The sequence below is a fragment of the Cyphellophora europaea genome, assembly GCF_000365145.1.
Source record: "Cyphellophora europaea CBS 101466 unplaced genomic scaffold supercont1.10, whole genome shotgun sequence".
NCBI classification, from domain to species: Eukaryota; Fungi; Ascomycota; class Eurotiomycetes; order Chaetothyriales; family Cyphellophoraceae; genus Cyphellophora; species Cyphellophora europaea.
This window is the reverse complement of record NW_008481798.1, coordinates 844,324-866,832: the sequence shown is the minus strand read 5'-3', so window position 1 is coordinate 866,832 and position 22,509 is coordinate 844,324. Positions and strand designations below refer to the sequence as shown.

Here is a 22,509-nt window from a genome sequence, read left to right as displayed (position 1 = left end):
CCGCGGCTTCATCTGCCGAACATTCCTCTACTGGAAATCTGTTTTCTGATGAGGCAGGCTCAAGAGCAAGTCCCGGGGCCCCTGGTCCGCGTCAATGCTAAACCGAGATTGGGGGGCGCCATGGCTGCTGGTGGCTGCACTCCGCAGGAATCAGCACTCCAGCAAGAAAATTCCGGGCCAGTCAATGCCACCTTGTCGATTGTGCGGCTGTCCTTCCCCGGCCTGTCCTTCAGCGGAGACAGAGGCATACTCCTAACGTCGCAGGCTGCAACATAAAGCTCGATGGAGAAAGATATAAACTGATACTCTCGGATCTTCGTCAGCGCCCCCATTCTTGTCGCGTAAAACGTCTGCTGGCAACCGTGATCGCCAGCTATTACCTCGGAGATTTGCTGATTGACCTCAACACTTCAACAACGCCGAAATTTCGGAAGCGAGCCATGGGCAGAAAGCGACACTTGCCCCGGGCTCCTGTCAAAAGTGTCAAGGACTCAAGGCCGTCCTAGCCGCCTCGTAGAAGGATATGTATTCCGTAATACTCGGAAACGGCACTGTGTCTCAACTCAGGAGCGTGAGGCAACTTGAGCAGCACTCGTAGCCCGACGCCGAACAACTAACATCGTGCACTTGTTCGCAGAAGCCCTGTTGCATCGACTGACAACCGTTTCGTGACTTCGAAACTCAGCTTCCAACTCCAACAATGAGTAAATGGCTGAGTATCTACATGCATCATGGCCCAAGCCAGGTAGCTAGGAGGAATCTCGTGGTCAAGCCAAGAGCCTTTGACTGCCAAGCAAGAGCTGTCCAACGCCGGCATCTTCGGCAGCGCAGGTTCGACATTCGCCCTACAACCACTCATTCGACCATTCTCGAGAATCATGCTATGCGTGAGGCAAGACTGACAGTGGGTGACAGAAGTGCTAGCTCATGATGACGGAAGAGGACCAGCACGATGACGACAGTCTCCATGACAAGAAAAGGCGAAGGATTGCTCTGGCCTGTAATGCATGTCGGACGAGAAAGAGCAAGGTAAGAACCTCTGCTCCACGCGGCTCGCCAGGAACTGAGCTTCCTGCAAGTGTGACGGCGCGAGGCCGAAGTGCACGTCATGCACGAGACTGGGCTTTGACTGCGTCTACGCCCATTCAGCGACGTCTGCCAATGTGATCGTAGGCAAGGAGTAGGTGTCTAGGATGGAATTCCTGCGGGTGCTGACTGTACAGATATCTCGTCGGCTTAGAGGACCGGCTAGTAGCCGTGGAGGAGCTGGTCAAGAGCCTCGCGCAAGGGGCCAATGGCCAACACCAAACAAGCCCATATCATGGCTTTGGACCTGCAGCGAATCCGCCAGTATCTCAGCAGCACGTGAGTCCTGGCCGCGGCGCTGATGCCGATCGTGCCATCGTTCTGGCCGCGGAAGGCGAGACTGGCTACTTTGGTACGTGATCCGGGCAAAGTGTGCTCTTCTCGGACTTATCTATGAGCAGGGCCGTCCTCGAATATTGCGCTTGTGAGACAGGTCACAAAAGCGGTCGCAGAACGTTCTTGGGATGGCGATACTGCAACACAACTAAATTCGCTTGCCTTTGGGCCACTTGACGACGGCAGGCCTATGCCAGATACTCGACCACTTGACACACGATCAAATGATCAAGTCCCGATCGATGCCTTCGAACTTCCGCCTTTTGAAACTCTTCAGGCCCGAGTCTATCATTACTTCCAGTGGACTGGAATCCTCTACCCATTCATTCATCCGGAGAGCTTCATGGCTACGCTCGCCACTGTCAGAAACTCGGTATCAGATGTTCGCCGTATGCCTCGCGCTATGCCTCATGCTGCCAATCAATCAACTGACGCTACATATTACAGGCACTTGGCTCGGCATTCTTAATCTCATGCAGGCTCTAGCACACAACATTCCCGTCAGCAACGATGTTGAGGGCGGTGAGTTGTATTATCGTCGAGCACAAATGCTCTGTGATCAGCAAACCCTGGAGAGCATAAATCTCGAAGTCGGTAAGTATCGACAACTGCCTGTAGCCATTTAGCACTATTAATTCGACGTCACCTAGTGCAATACCTCCTTATTCTCGGCCAATATCTTCAGGGCTCGCAGCAAACGATGAAAGCCTGGACCACCCACGGCGTAGCCATCAAAGCAGCAATGCAACTAGGTCTTCATTCCTCGGAGGCGTCCAAGAATCTGCCGCAGGTTGACCAGGAAGTTCGCAAGCGCGTATGGTTCATTTGTGTTCTGCTCGATCGGAATCTGAGTATGACCTTCGGCCGTCCCCCAGCAATACCAGATCATTATGTCAGATTGCCTCCAGCTCGCCCTTTCTCAACTCTTCCAGACAAGGCGGAGCGTGACAGCGTCGAGTTCTTCAATCAGACCACGTAAGTGGTTACATGTACTCCTTGACGTGGTCTGACAGACGGACAGTACACTAAACAGCATTATGTGGAAAATCATCGAACGCCTCTACGATGGCAACTTGGGCTGCGGTGAGGTAGTATCTCTTGCCGAAACTGTCTCTCACGCATTACGCATTGACCAGGAACTCGTTGAGTGGGAGTGCTCTTTACCGTCTGACATGACTTTGGTTTTGCCGGTTCACTTGGCTAATGGAGTCGTGCCTTCGAGGTTCCAGACGATTCTCACTCTGCGTCGCCATAGCGTGCACCTGCTGATCTACCGGCCGCTCCTGACCCGTCTGTTATCCTGGGACGGGCACCGGGTACCGGACGCTTCTACAAGCACGCTCCTTTCCCGCGCTTCGCCAAATGCGGCGGAATCTACTGCAAGATCAGCCACCGAATGCATCGAGATAGTTCATACTCTTTTGCTTTCAGGGGACAAGGCCAAGAGGACCTTGCTCGGTGCTTGGTGGTACACATTGTATTACAGTAAGTTCTCATGCTGGCTGCAGTCGTGTCAGTACATCCGGCCTGTCGACTGATGATCATTCAGCTTTCAATGCTGCACTCACCCTACTTACAATTTACCTCATCTCCAACACTCCTGCGACACAGCCTTACATATCTGGCCGTCTCGATCTAGCGGACATTGATCAGTCGATAGAGAAGTCCATCTCTGCATTGGGGCAGGTCAATCCTGGAAGCTCAATCACTGGCAAGTGTGAGCTTTTTCTCGGTCGGCTTCTAAAATCAGTTCGAGCAATCAATGGTACGAGACCCAGAGTATGTCGAAGCCCTGCTGATGATCTGGCAGAGCTCACGCAAGAGACAACTGCAGCGGGCACTTCGACGAACCAACCAGCACCTCTGCAGCTAGGGACCGGCGTGCTGGCACCGTCTGGCGTGGCTACTCCAGCTGCAACTGCCGGCGATATGAACTGGGAGAATTTTCTGCTCGACCCAGGACAGCTTGATGACTTCGTCTTCGGCATGTGAGATTGCGATAAATGTCACTTTCCTCTGGAAGCAGATCCCTCCGTGACGAAGAAGAGCAGACGCACGCACGCAACGCGATGCTGGCAAACTCTGTGGACATAGGACCCAAGCTTGTTTACTAAGCTCTTTCTCAGCATCTCGGAGCGGAGCGGCTCCTAACCCCCAACACCCCCACACTTTCGGCCTCCTCCTGTGTAAACGAAGTCGCCACCACCGCAATGCCAATATGGAGCACCGGCGGAATACTGGCAGGAGATTGCCGGTGAATAAGGAAGACTGCTTAAGGCCGTGATCAGTACAGCCTCCAGCCACAATAGGGAGCTGCATGTAGCCACCGGCAGTACCCCCCAAAGTTCTTGGCCACCACCATGATTCTCCGATAGACACTGCGGTCGGTTTTCGGAGATGCGAGCGCCGACGATGCTAACACCTGGAGCGGTATGTCTTACAGCTTCATAGCGAGGGATGATCAACACGCGGAGCTCTCTAGGCCAAGACAGCGTAAGCAATTCTGCTTGCGGAATACTCGCCATCGATGTCACCCCGCATCCCAACGTCGTATCACCCCACATATGCGATCATCATGCCTCTGCCGATCATGGCCGTCTGACCCGCAGGGTACGTACCGGCAAGTTCAAGTTACTTAAGCTATGTGGTGTGCCTGATGCGGACTTTCTCTTATGCACATTGGGCCGCGCTCGACGCACTCGACAGGCGAAGAAACTTCCAGCTCGTGAGATGAACCATGGAGAAGTTGTCCACTCTTCTGACAGTGATTGGCACAGCCACTCTTGTGACTGTGTCGAAGGCAGCTATAGTCAGTGGCCGTGATGCTCTACCGTGGGTGAACCACTTTATCGGCGCCAATGATGGCATACACGCTGGTCACGTGTTTCCTGGAGCTAACTTGCCTTTTGGTATGGCCAAGGCTGTCTCTGATGTGAATGGCGAGAGACAGGGCGGATTTGCAATGGACGGCTCCCAGATCACAGGCTTCAGCCATATGCACGACTCTGGCACCGGTGGAGGCGCTTCTTTTGGCAATTTTCCGCTCTTCCCACAGTCTGGATGTCCTGGGGATGACCTTAACCGGTGTAAGTTTGCGAAGGTGGAACGCGCTGCCGACTATATTGAAGACAGTCCCGTCGCACATCCCGGCTACTTCTCTATTCAACTCAACTCCAGCGTCGCTGGAGAGGCGACGACTACAAATCATACAGCTCTCTATCGCTTTACATTCCCCGAAACTCCCAGACCGCCCAACAACGAGTCGAGCTCCGAGGACACTCCCCCTCTCAGTCCTCTGATCATTGCCGACCTCACCGATCTGTCTGACTCGAGGCTCAACGGTACGATGTCTATCGACCCGGAAACGGGGCGAATGACGGGCTCTGGCGCCTTCCAACCGACTTTCGGCATTGGTGCGTATAGCCTGCACTTCTGTGCAGATTTTCAAGGGGCATCGCTGCGAGAAACGGGCGTCTTCGTCAACAATCGCGCAGGTAACGAAGTGCAGAATATCACCATGGTCGCAGACGGCGTCAATAATCAGCCCGAGATCCTTCCGGCAGGCGTATATGCCTGGTTCGATGCCCCGGAGCAAAACAACCAGATTGTTGCACGCGTAGGCGTTAGCTTCATGTCAGTGGAACAGGCATGTGGGCATGCCGCGAGAGAAATTCCTGACTTCGATTTCAACGCTACTGAGCAGGCGGCCTCGGATGCTTGGGCGCAGAAATTCTCGGTTGTGTCGCTGGACACGGGTGAAGTCAATGATACTCTGCAGACGGTCTTCTGGAGCGGGTTCTACCGAGCTCATATCTCCCCACAGGACTATACAGGCGAGAACTATCTCTGGGAGTCGGACGAACCCTACTATGATAGCTTTTACTGCATGTGGGATTCCTTTCGAGTGATACATCAGGCCATCACGCTTTTGGACCCGTGGTCACAAACATTAATGATACGAACCCTGCTCGACGTATACAGGCACGAAGGTAAGCTGCCTGATTGCCGCATGTCGCTCTGCAAAGGTTTCAGCCAGGGAGGGAGTAACGCCGATGTGGTGCTCGTCGATGCATTCCTGAAGAACATCACCGAGGGCATCGACTGGGAGCTGGGCTACCAGGCCATTGTCTCCGATGCCGAGGAGGAGCCTGCAAATTGGGCCGTGGAAGGGCGAGGAGGCCTGATGTCCTGGAAGTCCTTGAACTACATCCCAGCTGATGACTTTGATCCCTTCGGTACAGGCCTTTTCACCAGATCTGTTTCGCGGACCATCGAGTATGCTTACAACGACTTCTGCATTGCCGAAATGGCGCGGGCCATGGGCAACCAAGGCGACTACGAGAAGTATATCGAGCGGGCTGGATATTGGCGTAATGTGTGGAAGAATGATCAGACTTCATTCATGAACGCGACTGACACCGGCTTTGTGGGATTTCTGATGCCGAAATACCTCAATGGGACTTGGGGTTATCAAGACACCTTCACCTGCTCGTTGCTGCAGAACTTCACCTCCTGCTACCTCAATCCCAAAGGCTTGGAGACGTACGAAGGCAGCCCGTGGCTGTACAGTTTTCTGGCAGCACCGGCTGATATGGCGGCCTTGATTGCCTCGATGGGCGGGCGGGACGAATTTGTTCGTCGACTGGACTTCTGGCACGAGTACCCTGAGCTCGCGTACATGGGTAATGAGCAGCCCTTCCAGACGATCTGGCAATATCACTTCGCCGGACGGCCCGGCAAGTCCGCAGAGCGCATCCATCAGTACATTCCGTCGCAATTCAATGACTCGGTGGTTGGGATCCCAGGCAATGATGACAGCGGAGCGATGGGTTCCTTTGTCACTCTCGCCATGATGGGTGTGTATCCGAATCCCGGGACGAATTACTACTACATCACACCGCCCTTCTTCCCCGAGGTGAACATTACCAACGGCTTGACTGGAGCCACGGCTACGATTCGCAACGTCAATTTCGACGCCGAGTATAGCAACGTATATATTCAGTCTGCGACACTCAATGGTGAGAACTTCACCAAGAACTACATAACGCACGACTTCTTCCTCGAAGGGGGCATATTGGAGTTGACACTGGGTCGGAATGAGAGCGATTGGGGCACGAGAGAGGAAGACGTACCGCCTAGTCTGACGACTGACACGGGCATATTTGACTAGGCTGTTTGTCGTCGAAGACTGACTTGCTGACTCATGCATGGCGTCACCATGGGTCGATGTGCACAAAGGACTTTGTCAGTGTATATAGACTTGGGTACGGACGTAATGGGTAATGTGACGCGGTTCTGGGCCACCAAGAGTTGTCAATGATGACAGAGGTGGTCCCCCTCGCGATGGCTCTCGTTCATGCTGCTGTTGAAAAGAGCCGGCTTCAGCTGAATCGGCTGTGATCTAGCTCTCGGCTAAGCTCTAGGCACCCTGCTGTTGCCAAGCGATCGATCTAACGGAAGCGGAGGAGAGGGGGGTCTCGAAGCTTTTTTATCTCGCATCGGCAAACCACCTCTCCCCTCTTCACGTCCAGTTTGGATCACGCTGCAGGTCTGCGACAAACCTGCAGACACGGTGATTGTCGACGCACGTCGCGGCCGTCCATGATACGCAGTTGCTCAGTCTTCGTCCGATTCAGCCACATCAGCCACCAGCGGTCCAGGCCCGTTTCCGGTTTCAGGGGTGGGGAAGGCCTTTTCACCCACCATGCCACAGAACCACGGTCTGACTACGACCCGGACGTCTCTCTCGCGATAGCATGCCGCCCAACCAGTTCCTGTTCATCAACAAGGACCCGACCTCCAAGTCTCTCTCCAATAACCGAACCGAAAATTCGCTGGCCTACAGCAAGATCAACAAGCATGTCCAACGGCTCTCGGCACGTCAGCGGTTGCAGCACAAGGCGCGAGTTCCCAATTCAGTTGCTCAATCGCTGGTGGGATGGCAAAGCTTGATTCCGTTGACTCCAGAGTCGTCCGAGGATCAGAGCCCTTACACTCCCAGGACCGGCTCCGTCTCCAGTGTTAGCGAAGGGGAGGAGGACACGGTGGCGGCGGAGGATGATGTCGAGGAAGTGCCGAGGCCTCGCGCAGTCGAACCCGGGAACAGTACGTGGTTGCAACCAGCGAACCGTTCGTCATGGAGACCTGCGGTCGACTCACTCCCAAGCTCAGTGGTCAAGCTAGATGCCAGTGGCCACCGGGTGCTCCAGTACTACCTACAAGTCTGGATGCCCTCTGCAAGCCACATACCCGTGGGCTGCCAGATCGCTGGGTTTACGCCAATATGGCCAAATGATTTGCTGCTGGCGTCGCAGGTAATGGAGGGCGCCATGCAAACAGACGATCCGCTTTCAATGCACTCCCTGCTGGCTGCAGGATCACGGCGAATGCAGTCACTGCATCGTCAGCGGTTTGATCAGCCAGGACTGCCCGAGCTGCACACCCTGAAGGCAGTGCAAGCCTTGCGCAAGCGCGCCGAAACCTCGGGCCCGCTCAACGAACGACTGATTCTGGACATTTCGTACTTGATTCTTGCTGATCTATACGCCGAGATACCCTCGCGCTCTGAGATTTACTATCAGATCAGCCGCGACCTGATTGCGCGATTTGGGGGCTTGCAGAACCTAGACCCCTTCACCACCCAAGCCGCTCTGGCGTACGATTATTTCCACAGCATTGGGACTCTGACAATGCCAGCACTCGATCCACTGCACGACACGGCACTACTTGGCATCGACTCTTCGACAATGTCAGCGGAGAAAGCCAAGGAGCTGGCCCAGAACCAGGTGGCAAACCTCGAGCCGCGCATGCGCATGACGGCGCTGGTCAAACACGACTTCGCCCGGGTGCTGCGGGAAATCCAAACCCTGCCTCCCGCAGTGGTCGGCGACCTCAAAGACATGATGACGCACCATGTGCCGCAGCTATACCCCGTCCTCGCCGGACCGTTTGTCCAAAACGAAGGCGAGCAACCCGCCGCCAGCCAAAGCGCCAGCAATGCACTTCACCTCATGGAGGCCGACACGCTCTCCATCCAAACCCGCAACGCCCTGTGTCACGCCTGGCTATGGTACAGCGCCATGGGCTGCGTCGGCATCATCAAGAGCTCGATGGAGGACCTGGATCCCTGGGCCGAAGCGCACCAGACCTACCAGCCACCGGCGCACATTGGCCAGGCGTCGGGCGCGTGGCAGCAGTTGAGCCGCATCGAAGAGCTGCTGAAGGGGACGGGATGGCAGGTCAAGCCGCTGCTGTCGCTGTGGCTGTACGCGGTCGGGTACCTCCTTGCGACGACGCTGGAGGACCGCAACGCGTATGGCGTGCGTTTTCAGTGGGAGGTTCGCGCTCTCCATATCATCGATCTTGATGGGCTTCGGAGAGGCCTGGCGTCGCATTTGCCGCTGCATCGGATCGCGCCCGATTGGTTGCTGCTGCTGGGGGCACTGCTGCCGCGAGACGACGGTGGCTGAAACAGGAAATTGAGATGGAGCGAGATTTAATTGTCGCTGCAGTGTGAAAGCATTGTCAGAATCACTCGGCGCCCTGCGGAGCCGAGACTCGTTGGAAAATATGCACAGGGAAGACATGTCTGTATTCTGCCTTCTACTACGCAAAGCGCCGCAGTATTGGGTCAACAGTACCTCCGGCACACTCTGCCGCCACTCGGACGCTACATATTCAGCTTCAAAGACCACTATAGTCTGGTGCTGCTAGAAGATCGCCAGCGAGACGAGAGGCACAATGGATGGGACGCCTGGGCCTCGAGGCGGGGCATCCCGCCAGGCGATTGAGGGGCGAAGGCATCAACACAGCATTCATGTTGTGGCTGGGCGTTGCACATATATCTTGGCCCACAACCAAGGATTCTCGGTAGAACCATTATCAAATAAGGTACCTCTCGCGAGTCGTGCATCGAGAACGATAGGTACATGCACAAAATGGCGCCGGTCCCCACGTGTCCCCGTTGCCAACGCCTAAATCCAACGGCCCCCGGGGCACTGCTCCACTACTTCGCCGAACCGGGTTCCCGTAGGCGCCACTCCCGCCACTCGCAGTCGCCGACCGTTATCGTTCATCTCACCCCTCTCCGACTTGGTACCGTCTCACATGTCTCACATGCAGGCCCAACTGCCGGCTGGTGGGCTATCAACTACTTAGACAGCCTTACAGGATGGAGCAGAGTGAGCATGCCATGCCCAGTGATCACGCTCCCACTTTATCACTGCCGACGCCGAGTGTCCCGGACCGCAATCTTCTGTGACCGCCACAACTGATGCCACAGCCACAGCAGCAGCAGCAAAAAATTGCACAGACATCCACATCTTACGAGCGCTAGACAGCTACAGGCCTGCTCGCCTGTCCTGTGACGAACCTCTTGCACACGATCAACATGTCGGACCAACTAGGCGCAGCTGACAAAGCCCGCCCCAAACCGCCCAGCCTTCTGGCCTGCATCCCGTGCCGTCGCTCACATCTCAAGTGCGACGGCGTCAAACCACTGTGCAGCCGCTGCGCCGACAAGCGCATCGACTGTGTATGGATCGAATCTCGCAGAGGATACCGCGACTATCGCAAAGGCGGAAATGCCGCCGCTACGGGCAACACGCAGAAGCCGAAACGTCGAGACTCGGGCTACTTCTACGGTCCCCGACCTCAGCATGAGCCAGTCCCCGAGGCCTATGTGCTGGACGCCAGCCTCACCGCCGCTCATGCCTTCACCTATGACGAAATCTTCAACGTCCCCTTCCCCGGCGCTGAGATGCCCGCCTTGTATGGAGACGCCCATGCCGCATACCACACGTCGCTGCCACCCGTTGCCGAGTTGACGCCGACATCGTCCGCCACCAAAGACCTGCCGACGCCCGTCAGTGCTCGAGAGATGCAGTTGGCTCGGTCAGATACTCACGGGTCCCACGAGAAGGAGCCCTCGGACTTGATCGACCTCTTCTACAAGTACTTCTTTGGCTCCCACCCCTTCGTCGTCCCACAGAAGCTGTACCGGCAGCGGCCCGACACCATCCCAGAGGGGCTGAAGGCATGCATGAGATTCATCGCTGCCCATTACGTCCCGAATCACAACCTACTGGCTCTGCAGAAGGCAACGGCCGTCATCTTCACCGACCAGATGCCTGACGACGTCTACAAGATCCAAGCCCTGATGCTCTACATGTGCGCTGCCTTTGCCCGCTACGAGCAAATGCAAGGTGGCGTCGCACTCGAAAACGCCATTCGCATCGCCATGCAGATCGGATTGAACAAGCACGCCTTTGCCGCAACCGTCGAGCCACACAACGCCGTCATGCAGGAATCCATTCGCCGCACGTGGTGGACGCTGTTCATCATGGAGGGCCTCATCACCGCCATCGGAGGCCAGATGAGTCCCTTCCGCCTCCACCGCCTGTACTGCGACGTCCCACTCCCGGGCGACGACGCAGCCTACATGGCCCTCAAATCCTCCATGGCCCCCCGATCTCTCGCCGACTTCCGCAACCGCACCTTCGCCGAAGACAACTACGCCTACTCGTCCTTTGCCTACGCCATCGAAGCCATGTACATCATGGGCGCCGTCTTCGAGCTGGGGCCCGACACCTTCGCCATCACCGACCACCAGGTCGAAGCCATCGACGCCTCAATCAGCAACTTCACCCTCTCGCTCCCACAAGACAAGCGCGACGTGATCCCAGACCCCGACGGCTTCGTCGACGAAACCCTACTCATGGCGCACATGCTCATCAACTGGGCCGCCATCCTCGTGCACCGGCCCCGCAGCACCCTGACCTTCATCCGCAACCACTACGCCACCATCTGCACGCGCGTCGAAGCCGCGGGGCTCCCCGCGCTAGCGTACGCCAGCCACACCTCCAAAACCCTCCGCGCCGCCAACACCATCATCAATCTGGCCACCGTCCAGCGGCCCATCACCTACTGCACCCCCAGCATGGTCTGCGGCATCACCACCGCCGCCACCGTGCACTTACCCGCCTACGCCATCGCCGACACACCGGGCCACGCCACCGCCATCAAAGAACGTCTGCAGCTGGGCATCAGCGCCCTGGGCCGCTTCGCCGAGATCTGGCCCCGCGCCAGCATCGCCAAGAGCCAGGTCGCCAGTTTCGCGCGAGAGGTCCTCACCAGGCCGAGCGTGTGTGTTGATAGCACGGCGCCGAGTCTGCCGTGCGCGACGCCGTTGGGGGTGGTTGCGGGGCGTGAGAGTCATGGTGTTGGTGGTGGTGGTGCTGACGCTGCTGCTGCTGGCGCGAGTGGCGGCGCGAGTGCTGGTGGAGGCGGTATGTTGTTGGGCGCGCCCGTCAACACGGGTCTGGGTCTGCCGGCGTTGGAGTATGTGGGCGAGACGGTCGCGGCGGATGGCATGGTGGATCCGCCCGTTATGGAGTCGTCGGCTTCTGAGGAGGAGGAAGGGGAAGGGGCGGCGGCGGATGAGGAGGAGGAAGAGGGGTGGGTCTTGGATGAGCTGGAGGGGATGCCGGCGCAAAGTCTTCCTTGAGTACGCTATAAGTGCGAAGAAGAAGGGTTGGGGGGCGAGGGTCGTTTACCGATGATGGATGAACATCACAGTGCCACTGCCGCAGGTGCCCAGATGGGGAGGATGGGAGGGACGATCAACGAGATTTATGAGACTTTGCCGGGGGAACGGAAAAGTTTCTTCTAGAATATGTGTATAAACTCGCACATAGTTTCATTTGGGCAACGAGAACGAACAGACGATCATATACTGTGAGCTACAGGGCGGGCGGGCTACTGTACTTTCGCTGGCCCTGGGTCTTGCTTGGTCTTTTGGCCTTTACACCAGGTGGAATTGTTCAACTGCTGTCTTCTGAGGGTCCTTTCACCCTGGCTGGTTGACGGGTCCGTAGCCTCTCAGCCTCTCAGTCTCTCAGTCTCTCAGTCTCTTCTCTACAGAACGTTTGAACTCGGCTGTAGTTGTAGTACATGGAGATGCAGCATGGTCCTTTCGAGGCGCACAGTCTTGCAAATTGCAATTCCCACGTGTGGCATGTCGTGCCGTGTGCGTGCAACCAAAGCAGTACTAGTATTTCCAGCAGCGCGAACCGTCTCCCCTCTACACGAGCACGCACCAGCTGTACTCAGCATCTTTCTCTGCCTTTTCTGTAACGTGTATGCGTTGTAGCGTGTGCATGACTGCATCACCATCAATACCATCGATGCCGTCATCGTAATTGTACCGCTTGCAAGTCACCTTAGGTACACCGGGAGGAACGTCCGCTACCTAGGTACACGCGCTCGCACCGCTCAGTCTAGTTCTAGTTCGAGAGCCAGGCTTTCGGCGCAAGGCAACCACACCCCCATTGTACCGTACCCACTTGGGTAGGGGCGAGGCTTTGGGCTCCTATGTTGTTGAGCTGTTTTGGTGAGTGCCTTAATCTCAGTGCGATCTAGCTGGAGTAGGTGACCTTTTGATCCTATAGAGGGCCAGATGCAGCAGTGGGCTTATAAATGGTTGAATGGTGATGTTATCGCTGCTTGTGAAACTAGTGACATTTCGTGATTCGACACCTTTCGCCAGCAGGGACCTGTGGTGGGTACTACGACTTCGTAGTAGCGAGGCATGGTATCTTCTCCGATCTCCGTCAAGCTGTGATTGGTGGTATGAAATCGGAATGAAGTGGTTTCTGAAAGTGGGATGTGAACGAGAGGTTCTTCGGAGGACACGGGCGGGGGGAGGTGCTGTAGCTGTAGCTGCAGCTGGGCCGGCAGGGTCAGTGACCAAGGTAGCTGACGCAGCACGTGTTACGTCTGCGGCACTCTGTGTGCGGGCATGCAGGATTGTGAGACGACAGGAATGCGATACGACCAGAGGGTGAGATCGGCTTTGACGGTGATGGGATGGTGAAGTCTGGAGTGTCGAGAGCATGAACATGAGTTGAGTTGCTGTGATGGTAAGTCTGGCCGTTCCTTCTGCGATATGAAGGTTTGTCCATCGGAGGACGACGCGGTGATGAGGTTGAAAGTGGTTCGCAAGCGACGTGCAGGTGAAGCAGATGGGATCTTCGCGGGAGCTGGAGGTCAGGAGACACTGGACGAGCGTAGGAATAATACATTCAAGAGATATGTGCGTGATTGAAGAAGACCCCAGCGAGTATCTAGCTTCTACGGAAAGAGCGTTCGGCTACAGGGGCTGAGGATAGGCATAGCTGTTCGCCTTTGACAACATTATCATTGGGTAAAGTCTAGTACTACAGTCAGGTCGCTGCGGACTTTGTGGTTTGTTTGACTCTAAGTGTCTTGGCTGTGCACTGATAGCCGTACAGTCTCGCAGTTGTCAGTGCCGTCGTTGCAGCAGAGGACACACGGACAGCTAGCCATTTAGAGTGTGCCATACCCAAAACCAAAATTCACATCTTGCGCGGTGTAGGTGCTGTCGTCACGTTCTCGGTGTCAGTCTGCACAAGATCGCCTCTGACATTTGTTCTTATGTCGTGGCCTCGACACCAAGAAGACAACGGGCTCGTGTCACTTTTTCGCCTTCTTGCTACCGCCCGTCATATCCTTGCCATTGGCAGCGTTCTTCTTCCGCTTATGGTTGACGGTCTTTTTGGGGCTGTCGCCGGGGTTCTTCCCCTCGCCATGGGAAGCCCCATCTAATCGGACACCAACTGCTTCCTCCTGATCTTGAGAAGGGCTTTCGGTAGTGACTTTGGATGCGTCTTCAATGGTCCCAGACTGCTTGATCACAACTTTGATGACAGGCATGTGCGTGCCGTCAGGGTCGACGTTGATCAGCTTGAGAACCCACTTGTGCCAGTCCTCATACTTGCAAGTCTGGTTATGAAAGACCATGCCGTCGAACGTAGCAGTCCCATGTCTAATTTTCTCTTCGTCAATGGCCTCATACGGCGCCAAAACCCAAATCTCGGAGTCCTTAAGCTTGGTCGCCCAAGCCGGATCGTGCTCTGAAGAGTCATCTTTGTTAGGACGCTCTTGGCTGCTGATTGTCAAATCTCTGTTCGAGACCCCGTTATTGGCAGTAGAGATTGATTCTGGGGTAACTTTGACTAGCTCCAGTTCACAGCTGCCGAAGAGATGATGTTTGTTGCGTAAGGATCGCAGAGTAACAACAGTATAGCTCAAGACCTGACTCGTCTGGACATCGGAGTCTTCCGAGTCGCTGATGGTGCCAAGTTGGTACACTGCAAGCGCAGCAACAACTTCGGGTCGAGGAGTGTTCAGCAACAGTCTCTGCAATACGTCCAGAACGTTGTTGACGTGTTGTTTGAGAAAGCTGATAGCTTGCGTGAAGGTTGCAGTAGGTTGGTGGGATATTAGATCATACGTGTGCTACGTAGTAGTCAGTCAGCAGCTATGCATGGTGGAAGGCGGGGAATAGGATTCATGGCTGGGTTTGCACTGGCGTTGACGTTCGTGCTGGTGTTCATGTTGTTGTTCGCGCTTGCGGCTGGATTGACATTCATGGTAGAGTTCGCTCGAACGCAGAGATGGATAAAGAACTCATCAAAGACTCGCAGCCGCGATCTGTAGTCAACAATGTGCGAAATGCCAACTATGGAGGGTGACAGAGTGATGGTGACAACGGGAATGATAGCGAAAGACTTAGGCAGAAGAACTCAGGCAGATGACAGGGACACTGCGATGGGGAGTAGTCCGCGGCAACGGTACCACTCGACTGCCTCGACCTGTTTCGAATTATAATGTCCAGCTCCGAGCCGCATAGATAGATAAAATGGCTTGGAGATGTTAATTTGCAGTCTAGGTCTCTACATAGGTACCATCCAACATCCCAGTCCTCCGGCTCGTCATCCAGGCGACGGGTCAAGACAGCGAAACGTATAGTCTGTTGCTATTGAGAGGCCTTGGTTTCACCCATGCGGGGCTACTCACACTCTGCACCACGGGAAGGTGCCTCTCTACAGCAGAGCGCCCTATATTGAGTGATCAGCATAACTTTTCGGACACGACGTACCTTGAAGTTTCATCATCTGCTTTACTCAGACGTTAGACGTTCTCTTCTCGTTTGTGCTAGCTGTGGCGGCAAACTCGCTTCGATGGTTTGAATGCAGGTATACCAGGGGACGCTCAACTTGACAACTCTCATCTCCAGACTGCACGTTGACAGGAAGATCCTGTCAAGGTCGTGTCCGTTGAAAAGCGAGGCCTGCTGCTGAGGTCACAAGTCTGTATCTTGCTCATTCTCGAACTGCCAGATCTCAGGCACATCGGCGGCTCGATGCTCTGATATCTGGACAGCGGGTATTGGCGAGTCCACTTGACGCCGCAATGTCAGTCCAGCCGCCCAATGGAAAATTCCATGGTATCAGCCCTGGTCTCTGTTTGCTCTGCGGCGTGGAGTGTTCTCGCGCTTCCCAGCCCTACTAGCTATCAGCAGGTCAGAGGTGGCGTCACCGGAATCGGCGGTCGTGGTTCGAGTCGGTTGCTTGTCTAGATGGCTGATCAGTAACAGAACGCAAAAGCATTTAGGAGCTTACCAAGGAAGATTCGATAGAACCTTGCAAGAGTGCATTGGGGTCGCCGATACAAAGTTATGGTGTGGTGCGGAGAGAGTTGTATTTTGTAGAAGCGAGAGATGCTCAAGTGCGGTCAACATCAAAGTAGGCAACCAAGCGGCAAAATGGGGCCGCTGTCGCCAAGCCTGCAGCCGTTTGCACTCCAGCCTCTCACCGCCACCGAATTGTCACGAATGGTGACAAAGGTGGGGAGATTCTCAATGTCCTTGAGGTGAAAGCACGGTTGGCTACGGTCAGAGGCGTGGCTGAATGCTGTGACATCCAGGCGCAGCAGGCAGGGTTGGATACGTGACGGGGGCCCCGGGTCTTCAAGGTACCCATTGCATGTGACAAGTGACAAGTTGCCGAAACGACATTGTTCCTCACTATTGCGCTAATTAGAAGAAAAGCTCGCATCACATTCGAAAGTAGCGCGCCACCAGAATCGACCTGCGCTCTTTCCGCAAGGTGAAGCAAGGCAACCACGCAGAACGCTAGTCCCAATAAGGTAATCAGGACAATCGGCCCTGGTCTTGGCGCCTCCTAAGCATTTCGCCAGCTGGTACGGTCGCAACGCGCGTTTTCGCGTCAATAGCCTTCCACACCGTCAATAGGATCAATACAATCAATAGGTATTGCCGCAACTGTACAATCAATAGAGACATTAGCCAACACCCACGCCGTCTATTCATCCCAGCCACCACCATAGAGCACTCCACCATCAAACCCCTGTTGACTTGTAGCTCCCCTTTGCCTCACCGACCACGACACCCGTCCTTGAGAACGACTTCTTCGAGACTTTGTTTTCTTCTTGATACTAAATCAAACCAAACTCACCTTCCTCCCACCTCACCACAACATCACCTGCCATGTCAGGCAGATACAACCTCCGAAGCAGGGCGAAGCGGTCGCTGGTCGACGCTGAGCCGGAGCCAGAGCAGCAGCAGCAGCAGCGAGTGAAGAGGAGACGAGTGGTGAAGGGAAGTGAAGCAGTGCCAGTGACCGTGGCAGAGGAAGCGAGGCGAGAAGAAGACGAAGAGGAAGAGGAAGAAGGAGAAGCTGCTGGCAGTATTTCTTCTTCACCAAAAGAACTATCCCGAGAAGAGGTGCGCAGGAGATTGTTCGCTGATCGACGCTCCCCTACGCCCCCTGCAAGCGCTGTGCAGGCCGATACTGGCAACGAGGAGCCCTCCCCGACCTCTGAGCTTCACCAGCCAGCACCAGCACCAGCACCAGCTCCAGCGCCAGACGTGCCCCTCGAGGCACAATTCCACATCACGGCCGCCCAACGAGCCTGGTACCTGGCGCAGCGTGCCCGTCACGCCGCCGCCACCCCCTCCCTCCCCACCTTCCTCGGCAGCGTGCGCGCCAACATGAAGACCGCTGTGGCAGACTACGCCACCAGCCTAAACATCCCTCACGACTATGCCGTCAACCTGCCTTGGAACTCCCCCCTGCCGTCCGCACTGCACGAGCTCTTCGCCGTGCTGGCCGAGGGCCTCCCTGCTCCTGCTCCTCCTCCTGCCGAGCACGAAGACCAGCAGGAAGCCACCGCCACTGAGAACGACAGGCCGCGCTGGCGCCTCAGCGCGAACATGCTGGAGCTGCTGAGTCCTGGTACGCAGCGGCAGTTTACGTGGCGTGAGCTTGTGGAGGCGCTGTTGGGCGCAGCTGTCACGTCTTGGTGTCTTTGTGAGGAGCCGTTGGAAGATGATGAGTGGCAGAGGGGGTTGGGGTGGGCTGCGGGAGAGACGATGGCGGTAATGTTTACGAGAGAGGCGAGGGAGTTTCATCTGCAGCAGATTGCTGTGAGGGTTTTGGAGGAGGGGCAGAGGGAGGAGGTGCTGCAAAGGAAAGGGCACAGGCTAGCCAGGCAGTTTATGATTGTCGTGGGGGCTCTGGTTGGGAAGGAGCTTGAGGGCGTGCGCGAATTGGCGACTGGTGAAGAGGAGGAGTTTGTTTCCGTCCAGGCAGAGGAGCGCGATGGTGGAGTGAGCTCGCAGCAGAGGTTTCTGAACACTCTTGCGGAAATCTCTGCATCGGCAACGTGGTTACGCTTGCAGCTGGCGAAACCGGGCAATGCGGCATACCAGTTTGACTTTGCGAAGCATTTGGATCTGGTGCAGAGGCATGGCGAAGACACAGAGACGCGGGTCGTCTTTGGAGTTCTGCCGCGGATTGTCAAGCGCAGCTGGGAGAGCATGATCGAGCCATCAGACGACAGAAACACCACAGCCGAAAGGTTATACAGCGGCAGGGCGTACATCAGGGAGGATTGGTGGCTGCAAACATCTAAGTGATGGCCACGAAGCAGAGCAGTGTACGGCTGGTCCGTAATACTATGACTGAATGCGAAGGATGATCGATCAAGCGCGGAGAATTCAGAAGACAAGGTCTGATTCGAGGATTGCCTCTCCTATGCTGAGGTTACTACAAACCAGCTTGAGCACGACCACCAACTTCGAGGACAAACCAGTCACTTGCCAGACTTCTCTCTTGTAATAGCTCTCTGCCTTCATCAGGACTTCCTTCCCCAAGCCGCGAACCAAGACAGATCAAAGCCTTCCTCCTGAGCCTGCTTCATCACATCAAGGGTCAACTTGTCCATCTGCTGTTGCGTCGCCATTCCTGTCTTGACGAGTCCCGGCGATGCGACAGTGGTAAATCCCCGTAACCAGTCCCAGCTGCTCTTCTCCAGTTGCGAGCCCTTCCCAATCCTGATGGGACGCTCCTTGCTGCCAAAACCGGTCATGGTGTCTCCAGCTGCCGTTTGCAAGATCTCAGCCACACGAGCGCCCTGACTCGCATCCATGCCGGCTCGCACGAGGAAGGCTCCCATGGTCTTGAAGAGTCTAGCTGAGGGTTTGTCAGACTCAAGCATCTTTTCCGCCGGCATTGCTCCATCAATCAGCTGTATGAACCCTCCAGGTTTCACTAGATTCCAAGCACGCCGGACCAGGTCAATGGCTGCATCGCCTGGAACGTTGGCCATCACGGCGCGGAGTTGCACCAAGTCGAAATTATCTTTCCAGTCCTCTGGAAAAGGTGTTTTGAAGTTGTGAGTGATGACATCCTCCACCACGTCTGGATATGGCGCGACATCTGTCCCAACCAGAGTGGCGGTATCAGGGCAGGCGAGCTGGCTACGGACGCAGTGCAGGAACCAGCCATCCGCAGTGCCTACATCAAGAATCCGAAGGTTCTGCTGCGTGGTGTCGAGATGACACAGCAATAGGCCGCCTAAGGCATCAACGACAAGATCATGCTGGGCGCGAAGCCTGGCGGTCTCGGTCAGAGTGCGTTCGCCTGGGTAGTTGTCAATAGGCGGCTGAGACGACATAATTGAATCTGCGAAATGGGACAGGCTTAGACATAGGTTAATGGCATGGGTGTGCGTATAACAGTACTCGTTAATCGTTGCTACATGCTGATCACACTAATAAGGCGTCCCATTTAGTCTTCAACAGAGGGACATGCTGACAGCGACTTGAGCATATACCGCTCACGTCCGGATAGTCCCCGCGCCCACCAATCGATGGTCACAGTCGTTTGCAGAGCTCGCAAGACTCGCAAGGCGGGCACTTGTTCATATTGCCTATGCATGCCTGGATAGTCTAGATGCCGGCTTAACCACCGGATCGTCAGCCATGTTGAAAGGCAACGAATAAGGCAGAAACAAAGGCAGGCGGCATCTTTATTGACATGATTATCTACAAGATTAGCAACTCTTGTCAATACATCACAGGCTGCTTTCACTTCTTTGTTCACCACTTGCCTGCCAGTCTTTTGTCACCGTTTGCCTGTATCATATGAGAATCTGGTACCAACATAGCATCTTGTTGTTCTCTTCATTCAGGGACCGGAACCTTCTATAAGCAGGCATCTCGGAAAGAGAAGGAGAGATGTGGCCTCATCAACAGGAGCATGCTCAGTATACACGGCCATGATCGACTGGAAGGGTCGCCTCGTTGCTTGCTGTAGGAAGACCTCCGGTCTCGCATCAGCACCTGGAGAGCGACAGGGTTGTTCGACTGGTGCTGCACTTTTTCATCGTCATTGTTGCGGTATGCATCAAGTCGGGGAAGAAGCATCCAGCAGATTGTTCGTCATGATCAGAGACGAGGGACCGATTTTGGTAAGTTGTAAGAAGTAAGTGCCCTAGCTGTCGCCCGGGCTCGCCTGGAGTTGCTTCGGCTACCAAGCGAACAGGCTAAACTCCGATTTTACCGGCCAGAAACAAAATGCTGCCTCACGATCTGTCCTCCATGATTTGACCACTCTCTATCCCGCAAGCGAGATCAGATCGCGAGCCTCACGACTCCATAATCTGCCGCGACTAGACCTCTGTGAGCGGCATAGTTCAGCCACTTGTCGATGCACGAACAGGATATTGTACCGCTAACCGAAACTTCTCCTTTCCGGATAGCTTGAAACTCATAGGTACGTTGGTGGCTTTGACCTGCAGTCTTGTACGATATTTCGCAGATGTCAATGCAAGGCATCCATGCTGCCAGATCAGCTGCCCGTCATGGCAAGCATCCGACCTTGCAGAATGAAGAAAGCGAGCACCGATATATGATCAGTCAATTTTCGGTGCAGGACCTCTCTGCTCTGAATTCCGAAGTCCTCGCCAGCAAGCACGCCCAAGCGGCACGCACAAAGTCGCCGACGACCCTGGGTCAATCCGAAACTCGACCATGCGATGCCAAGAGGGTGCCACTTCCTTGCGGCATGGTCTAGGCTCGACGATAGATTTCCTGCTCTGTTAACACAGCGGGGCACCCATGCTATTCACCATGACCGGCAGCACGTTGCCTGTACAGCGGCAACGTGATCCAGACACCCCTCAAAGACTCTCTAAGCGAGGGTACAAACCACCGCTGACACCTGTACTTCAATCTCATGCCCTGCAGCGCCAAGTGGGACCAATATATCGACATGGCTTTACGGGAAAAGGTGAGAGCATCAAGGTAGGTCTATATAGCCTGAGCTGGCAACCTCTTCATCCTACTTTCCCTTCTGTGTGCTCACTACCGCATTCATTCGTTCATTGAATCTTGTCCCTCGTTTCGTCGCAGGTCGACATCCTCTCCTTTCAGTCGTTCGCTTCGACAGCCGTTCGCTTTTACCACCAGCAACATGATGAAAACACTGAGCCTGCTGGCCCTAGCGGCCACCGCGAAGCTAGTTTCCGCTCACGCCACCGTCCAGGCCGTCTGGATCAACGACGCCGACCAAGGCACCGGCACTGCCATCCGCTCACCACCCAACAACTCGCCCCTCGTGGACGTGACCTCCTCCGACATGACCTGCAACGTCAACAACAAGGCCGTGGGCACGACCCTCAAGGTCAAGGCCGGCGACAAGGTACACCTATCCCTCCACTTCCACCTACCACCAACCATCCACTAACACCTCCCCGCACCAGTTCACCTTCGAATGGCACCACGAATCCCGCTCCGCCAGCGACCAAATCATCGACCCCTCGCACAACGGCCCCGTCCTCGTCTACATCGCCCCCACCACCACCGGCACCGCCGGCAACGGCTGGGTCAAGCTCGCCGAAGACGGCTTCAGCAACGGCCAATGGGCCGTCGAGCGCCTCCGCGCCGCCGCCGGCAAGCACAGCATCACCATCCCAGACATCGCCGCCGTCACCTACCTGCTGCGCGCCGAGATCATCGCCCTGCACGAAGGCTACCGCGTCAACGGCGCCCAATTCTACATGGAGTGCGTGCAGATCGAAGTCACCTCCTCCAGCGGCAGCACCACCAAGACCCTCCCCGCCGGCGTCGCCATCCCCGGCGCCTACAGCGCGCAGGACCCCGGCATTCTTTTTGATCTGTACAACAGTTTCAGCAGCTACAAGGTCCCCGGCCCGGCTGTCTGGGACGGCGCGTCGTTGTCTTCCGGCGGCTCTGGCTCTTCGCCTGCACCTTCTTCCTCCTCGTCGTCAAAGCCCGTTGCGACTACTACTACTACGCCCACAGCACCGCCGACGGCCGTGCCCACAACGCTGCAGACCAGCGTGCGTCCCGCGACGACCAAGCAACCTGTACCCACATCCTCTCTTCCTCCTCCTCCTTCGTCTTCCACGCCCACTGGCTCCGTCGCCGAGTGGCAGCAGTGCGGCGGCATCAACTTCTCCGGCTCCGGCACCTGTGCGTCCGGCTTGACGTGCAAGCAGTGGAATCCTTATTACTTTCAGTGCATCAAGGCCTGAGACTGGCTGAGACTGAGACTGGGATTCATAGAGCCTCACTGAGGATAAGCCCGCAAAAGGGTAGGGGAAAGGAAGGCGGGTCCGGTTCGCATGTGCATCGCATGGTTTGGATGGTTTGGAGTGTTGTGGAGGTCGTGGGAAGAGTTGGAAGGACGCTTTGGTGTTGTTACTTTATTTCATTTCATTTCCGCTTCTTGTAGATATACATACATACACATACGCACAAGTCTTCTTGGGGGAGCATGAGTTTGCACCAACGAGTATCGTCACTTTACGTTCGCATTCCCCGTCCTTGCACACACTTTCGTGTCTGTTGAATGTCTTTGGGGACCCGTAGTGTTGGATGCAAGCAAGTCCACATCG

The 22,509-nt window shown here is 55.7% G+C and overlaps 8 protein-coding genes across 8 annotated transcripts; 6 read left to right on the top strand and 2 right to left on the bottom strand.

Annotated features, from left to right (window-relative positions):
- Nucleotides 1-930: 930 nt before the first annotated feature.
- On the top strand, nt 931-3,414 carry HMPREF1541_09428 (uncharacterized protein; the record flags this gene model as incomplete). The annotated part of the gene is made up of 9 exons (XM_008714102.1): nt 931-1,029; nt 1,080-1,180; nt 1,224-1,438; nt 1,488-1,811; nt 1,870-2,016; nt 2,073-2,397; nt 2,444-2,907; nt 2,972-3,187; nt 3,233-3,414. 9 exons carry the CDS (start codon nt 931-933, stop codon nt 3,412-3,414), a joined length of 2,073 nt encoding a protein of 690 aa, XP_008712324.1.
- Nucleotides 3,415-4,159: 745 nt separating this feature from the next.
- On the top strand, nt 4,160-6,592 carry HMPREF1541_09427 (uncharacterized protein; the record flags this gene model as incomplete). Its single annotated transcript, XM_008714101.1, has 1 exon — nt 4,160-6,592. The coding sequence occupies one exon, from the start codon at nt 4,160-4,162 to the stop codon at nt 6,590-6,592; it is 2,433 nt and encodes an 810-aa protein (XP_008712323.1).
- A 586-nt stretch (nt 6,593-7,178) lies between these two features.
- On the top strand, nt 7,179-8,891 carry HMPREF1541_09426 (uncharacterized protein; the record flags this gene model as incomplete). Its single annotated transcript, XM_008714100.1, has 1 exon — nt 7,179-8,891. The coding sequence occupies one exon, from the start codon at nt 7,179-7,181 to the stop codon at nt 8,889-8,891; it is 1,713 nt and encodes a 570-aa protein (XP_008712322.1).
- Nucleotides 8,892-9,811: 920 nt separating this feature from the next.
- Nucleotides 9,812-11,926, top strand: HMPREF1541_09425 (uncharacterized protein; the record flags this gene model as incomplete). Its single annotated transcript, XM_008714099.1, has 1 exon — nt 9,812-11,926. One exon carries the CDS (start codon nt 9,812-9,814, stop codon nt 11,924-11,926), a length of 2,115 nt encoding a protein of 704 aa, XP_008712321.1.
- Nucleotides 11,927-13,914: 1,988 nt separating this feature from the next.
- HMPREF1541_09424 (uncharacterized protein) lies at nt 13,915-14,873 on the bottom strand (the record flags this gene model as incomplete). The annotated part of the gene is made up of 2 exons (XM_008714098.1): nt 13,915-14,739; nt 14,820-14,873. The coding sequence occupies 2 exons, from the start codon at nt 14,871-14,873 to the stop codon at nt 13,915-13,917; spliced, it is 879 nt and encodes a 292-aa protein (XP_008712320.1).
- A 1,919-nt stretch (nt 14,874-16,792) lies between these two features.
- HMPREF1541_09423 (uncharacterized protein) lies at nt 16,793-18,223 on the top strand (the record flags this gene model as incomplete). The annotated part of the gene is made up of 1 exon (XM_008714097.1): nt 16,793-18,223. One exon carries the CDS (start codon nt 16,793-16,795, stop codon nt 18,221-18,223), a length of 1,431 nt encoding a protein of 476 aa, XP_008712319.1.
- A 218-nt stretch (nt 18,224-18,441) lies between these two features.
- Nucleotides 18,442-19,263, bottom strand: HMPREF1541_09422 (uncharacterized protein; the record flags this gene model as incomplete). Its single annotated transcript, XM_008714096.1, has 1 exon — nt 18,442-19,263. One exon carries the CDS (start codon nt 19,261-19,263, stop codon nt 18,442-18,444), a length of 822 nt encoding a protein of 273 aa, XP_008712318.1.
- A 1,799-nt stretch (nt 19,264-21,062) lies between these two features.
- Nucleotides 21,063-22,146, top strand: HMPREF1541_09421 (uncharacterized protein; the record flags this gene model as incomplete). The annotated part of the gene is made up of 2 exons (XM_008714095.1): nt 21,063-21,290; nt 21,352-22,146. The coding sequence occupies 2 exons, from the start codon at nt 21,063-21,065 to the stop codon at nt 22,144-22,146; spliced, it is 1,023 nt and encodes a 340-aa protein (XP_008712317.1).
- Between the last annotated feature and the right edge of the window lie 363 nt (nt 22,147-22,509).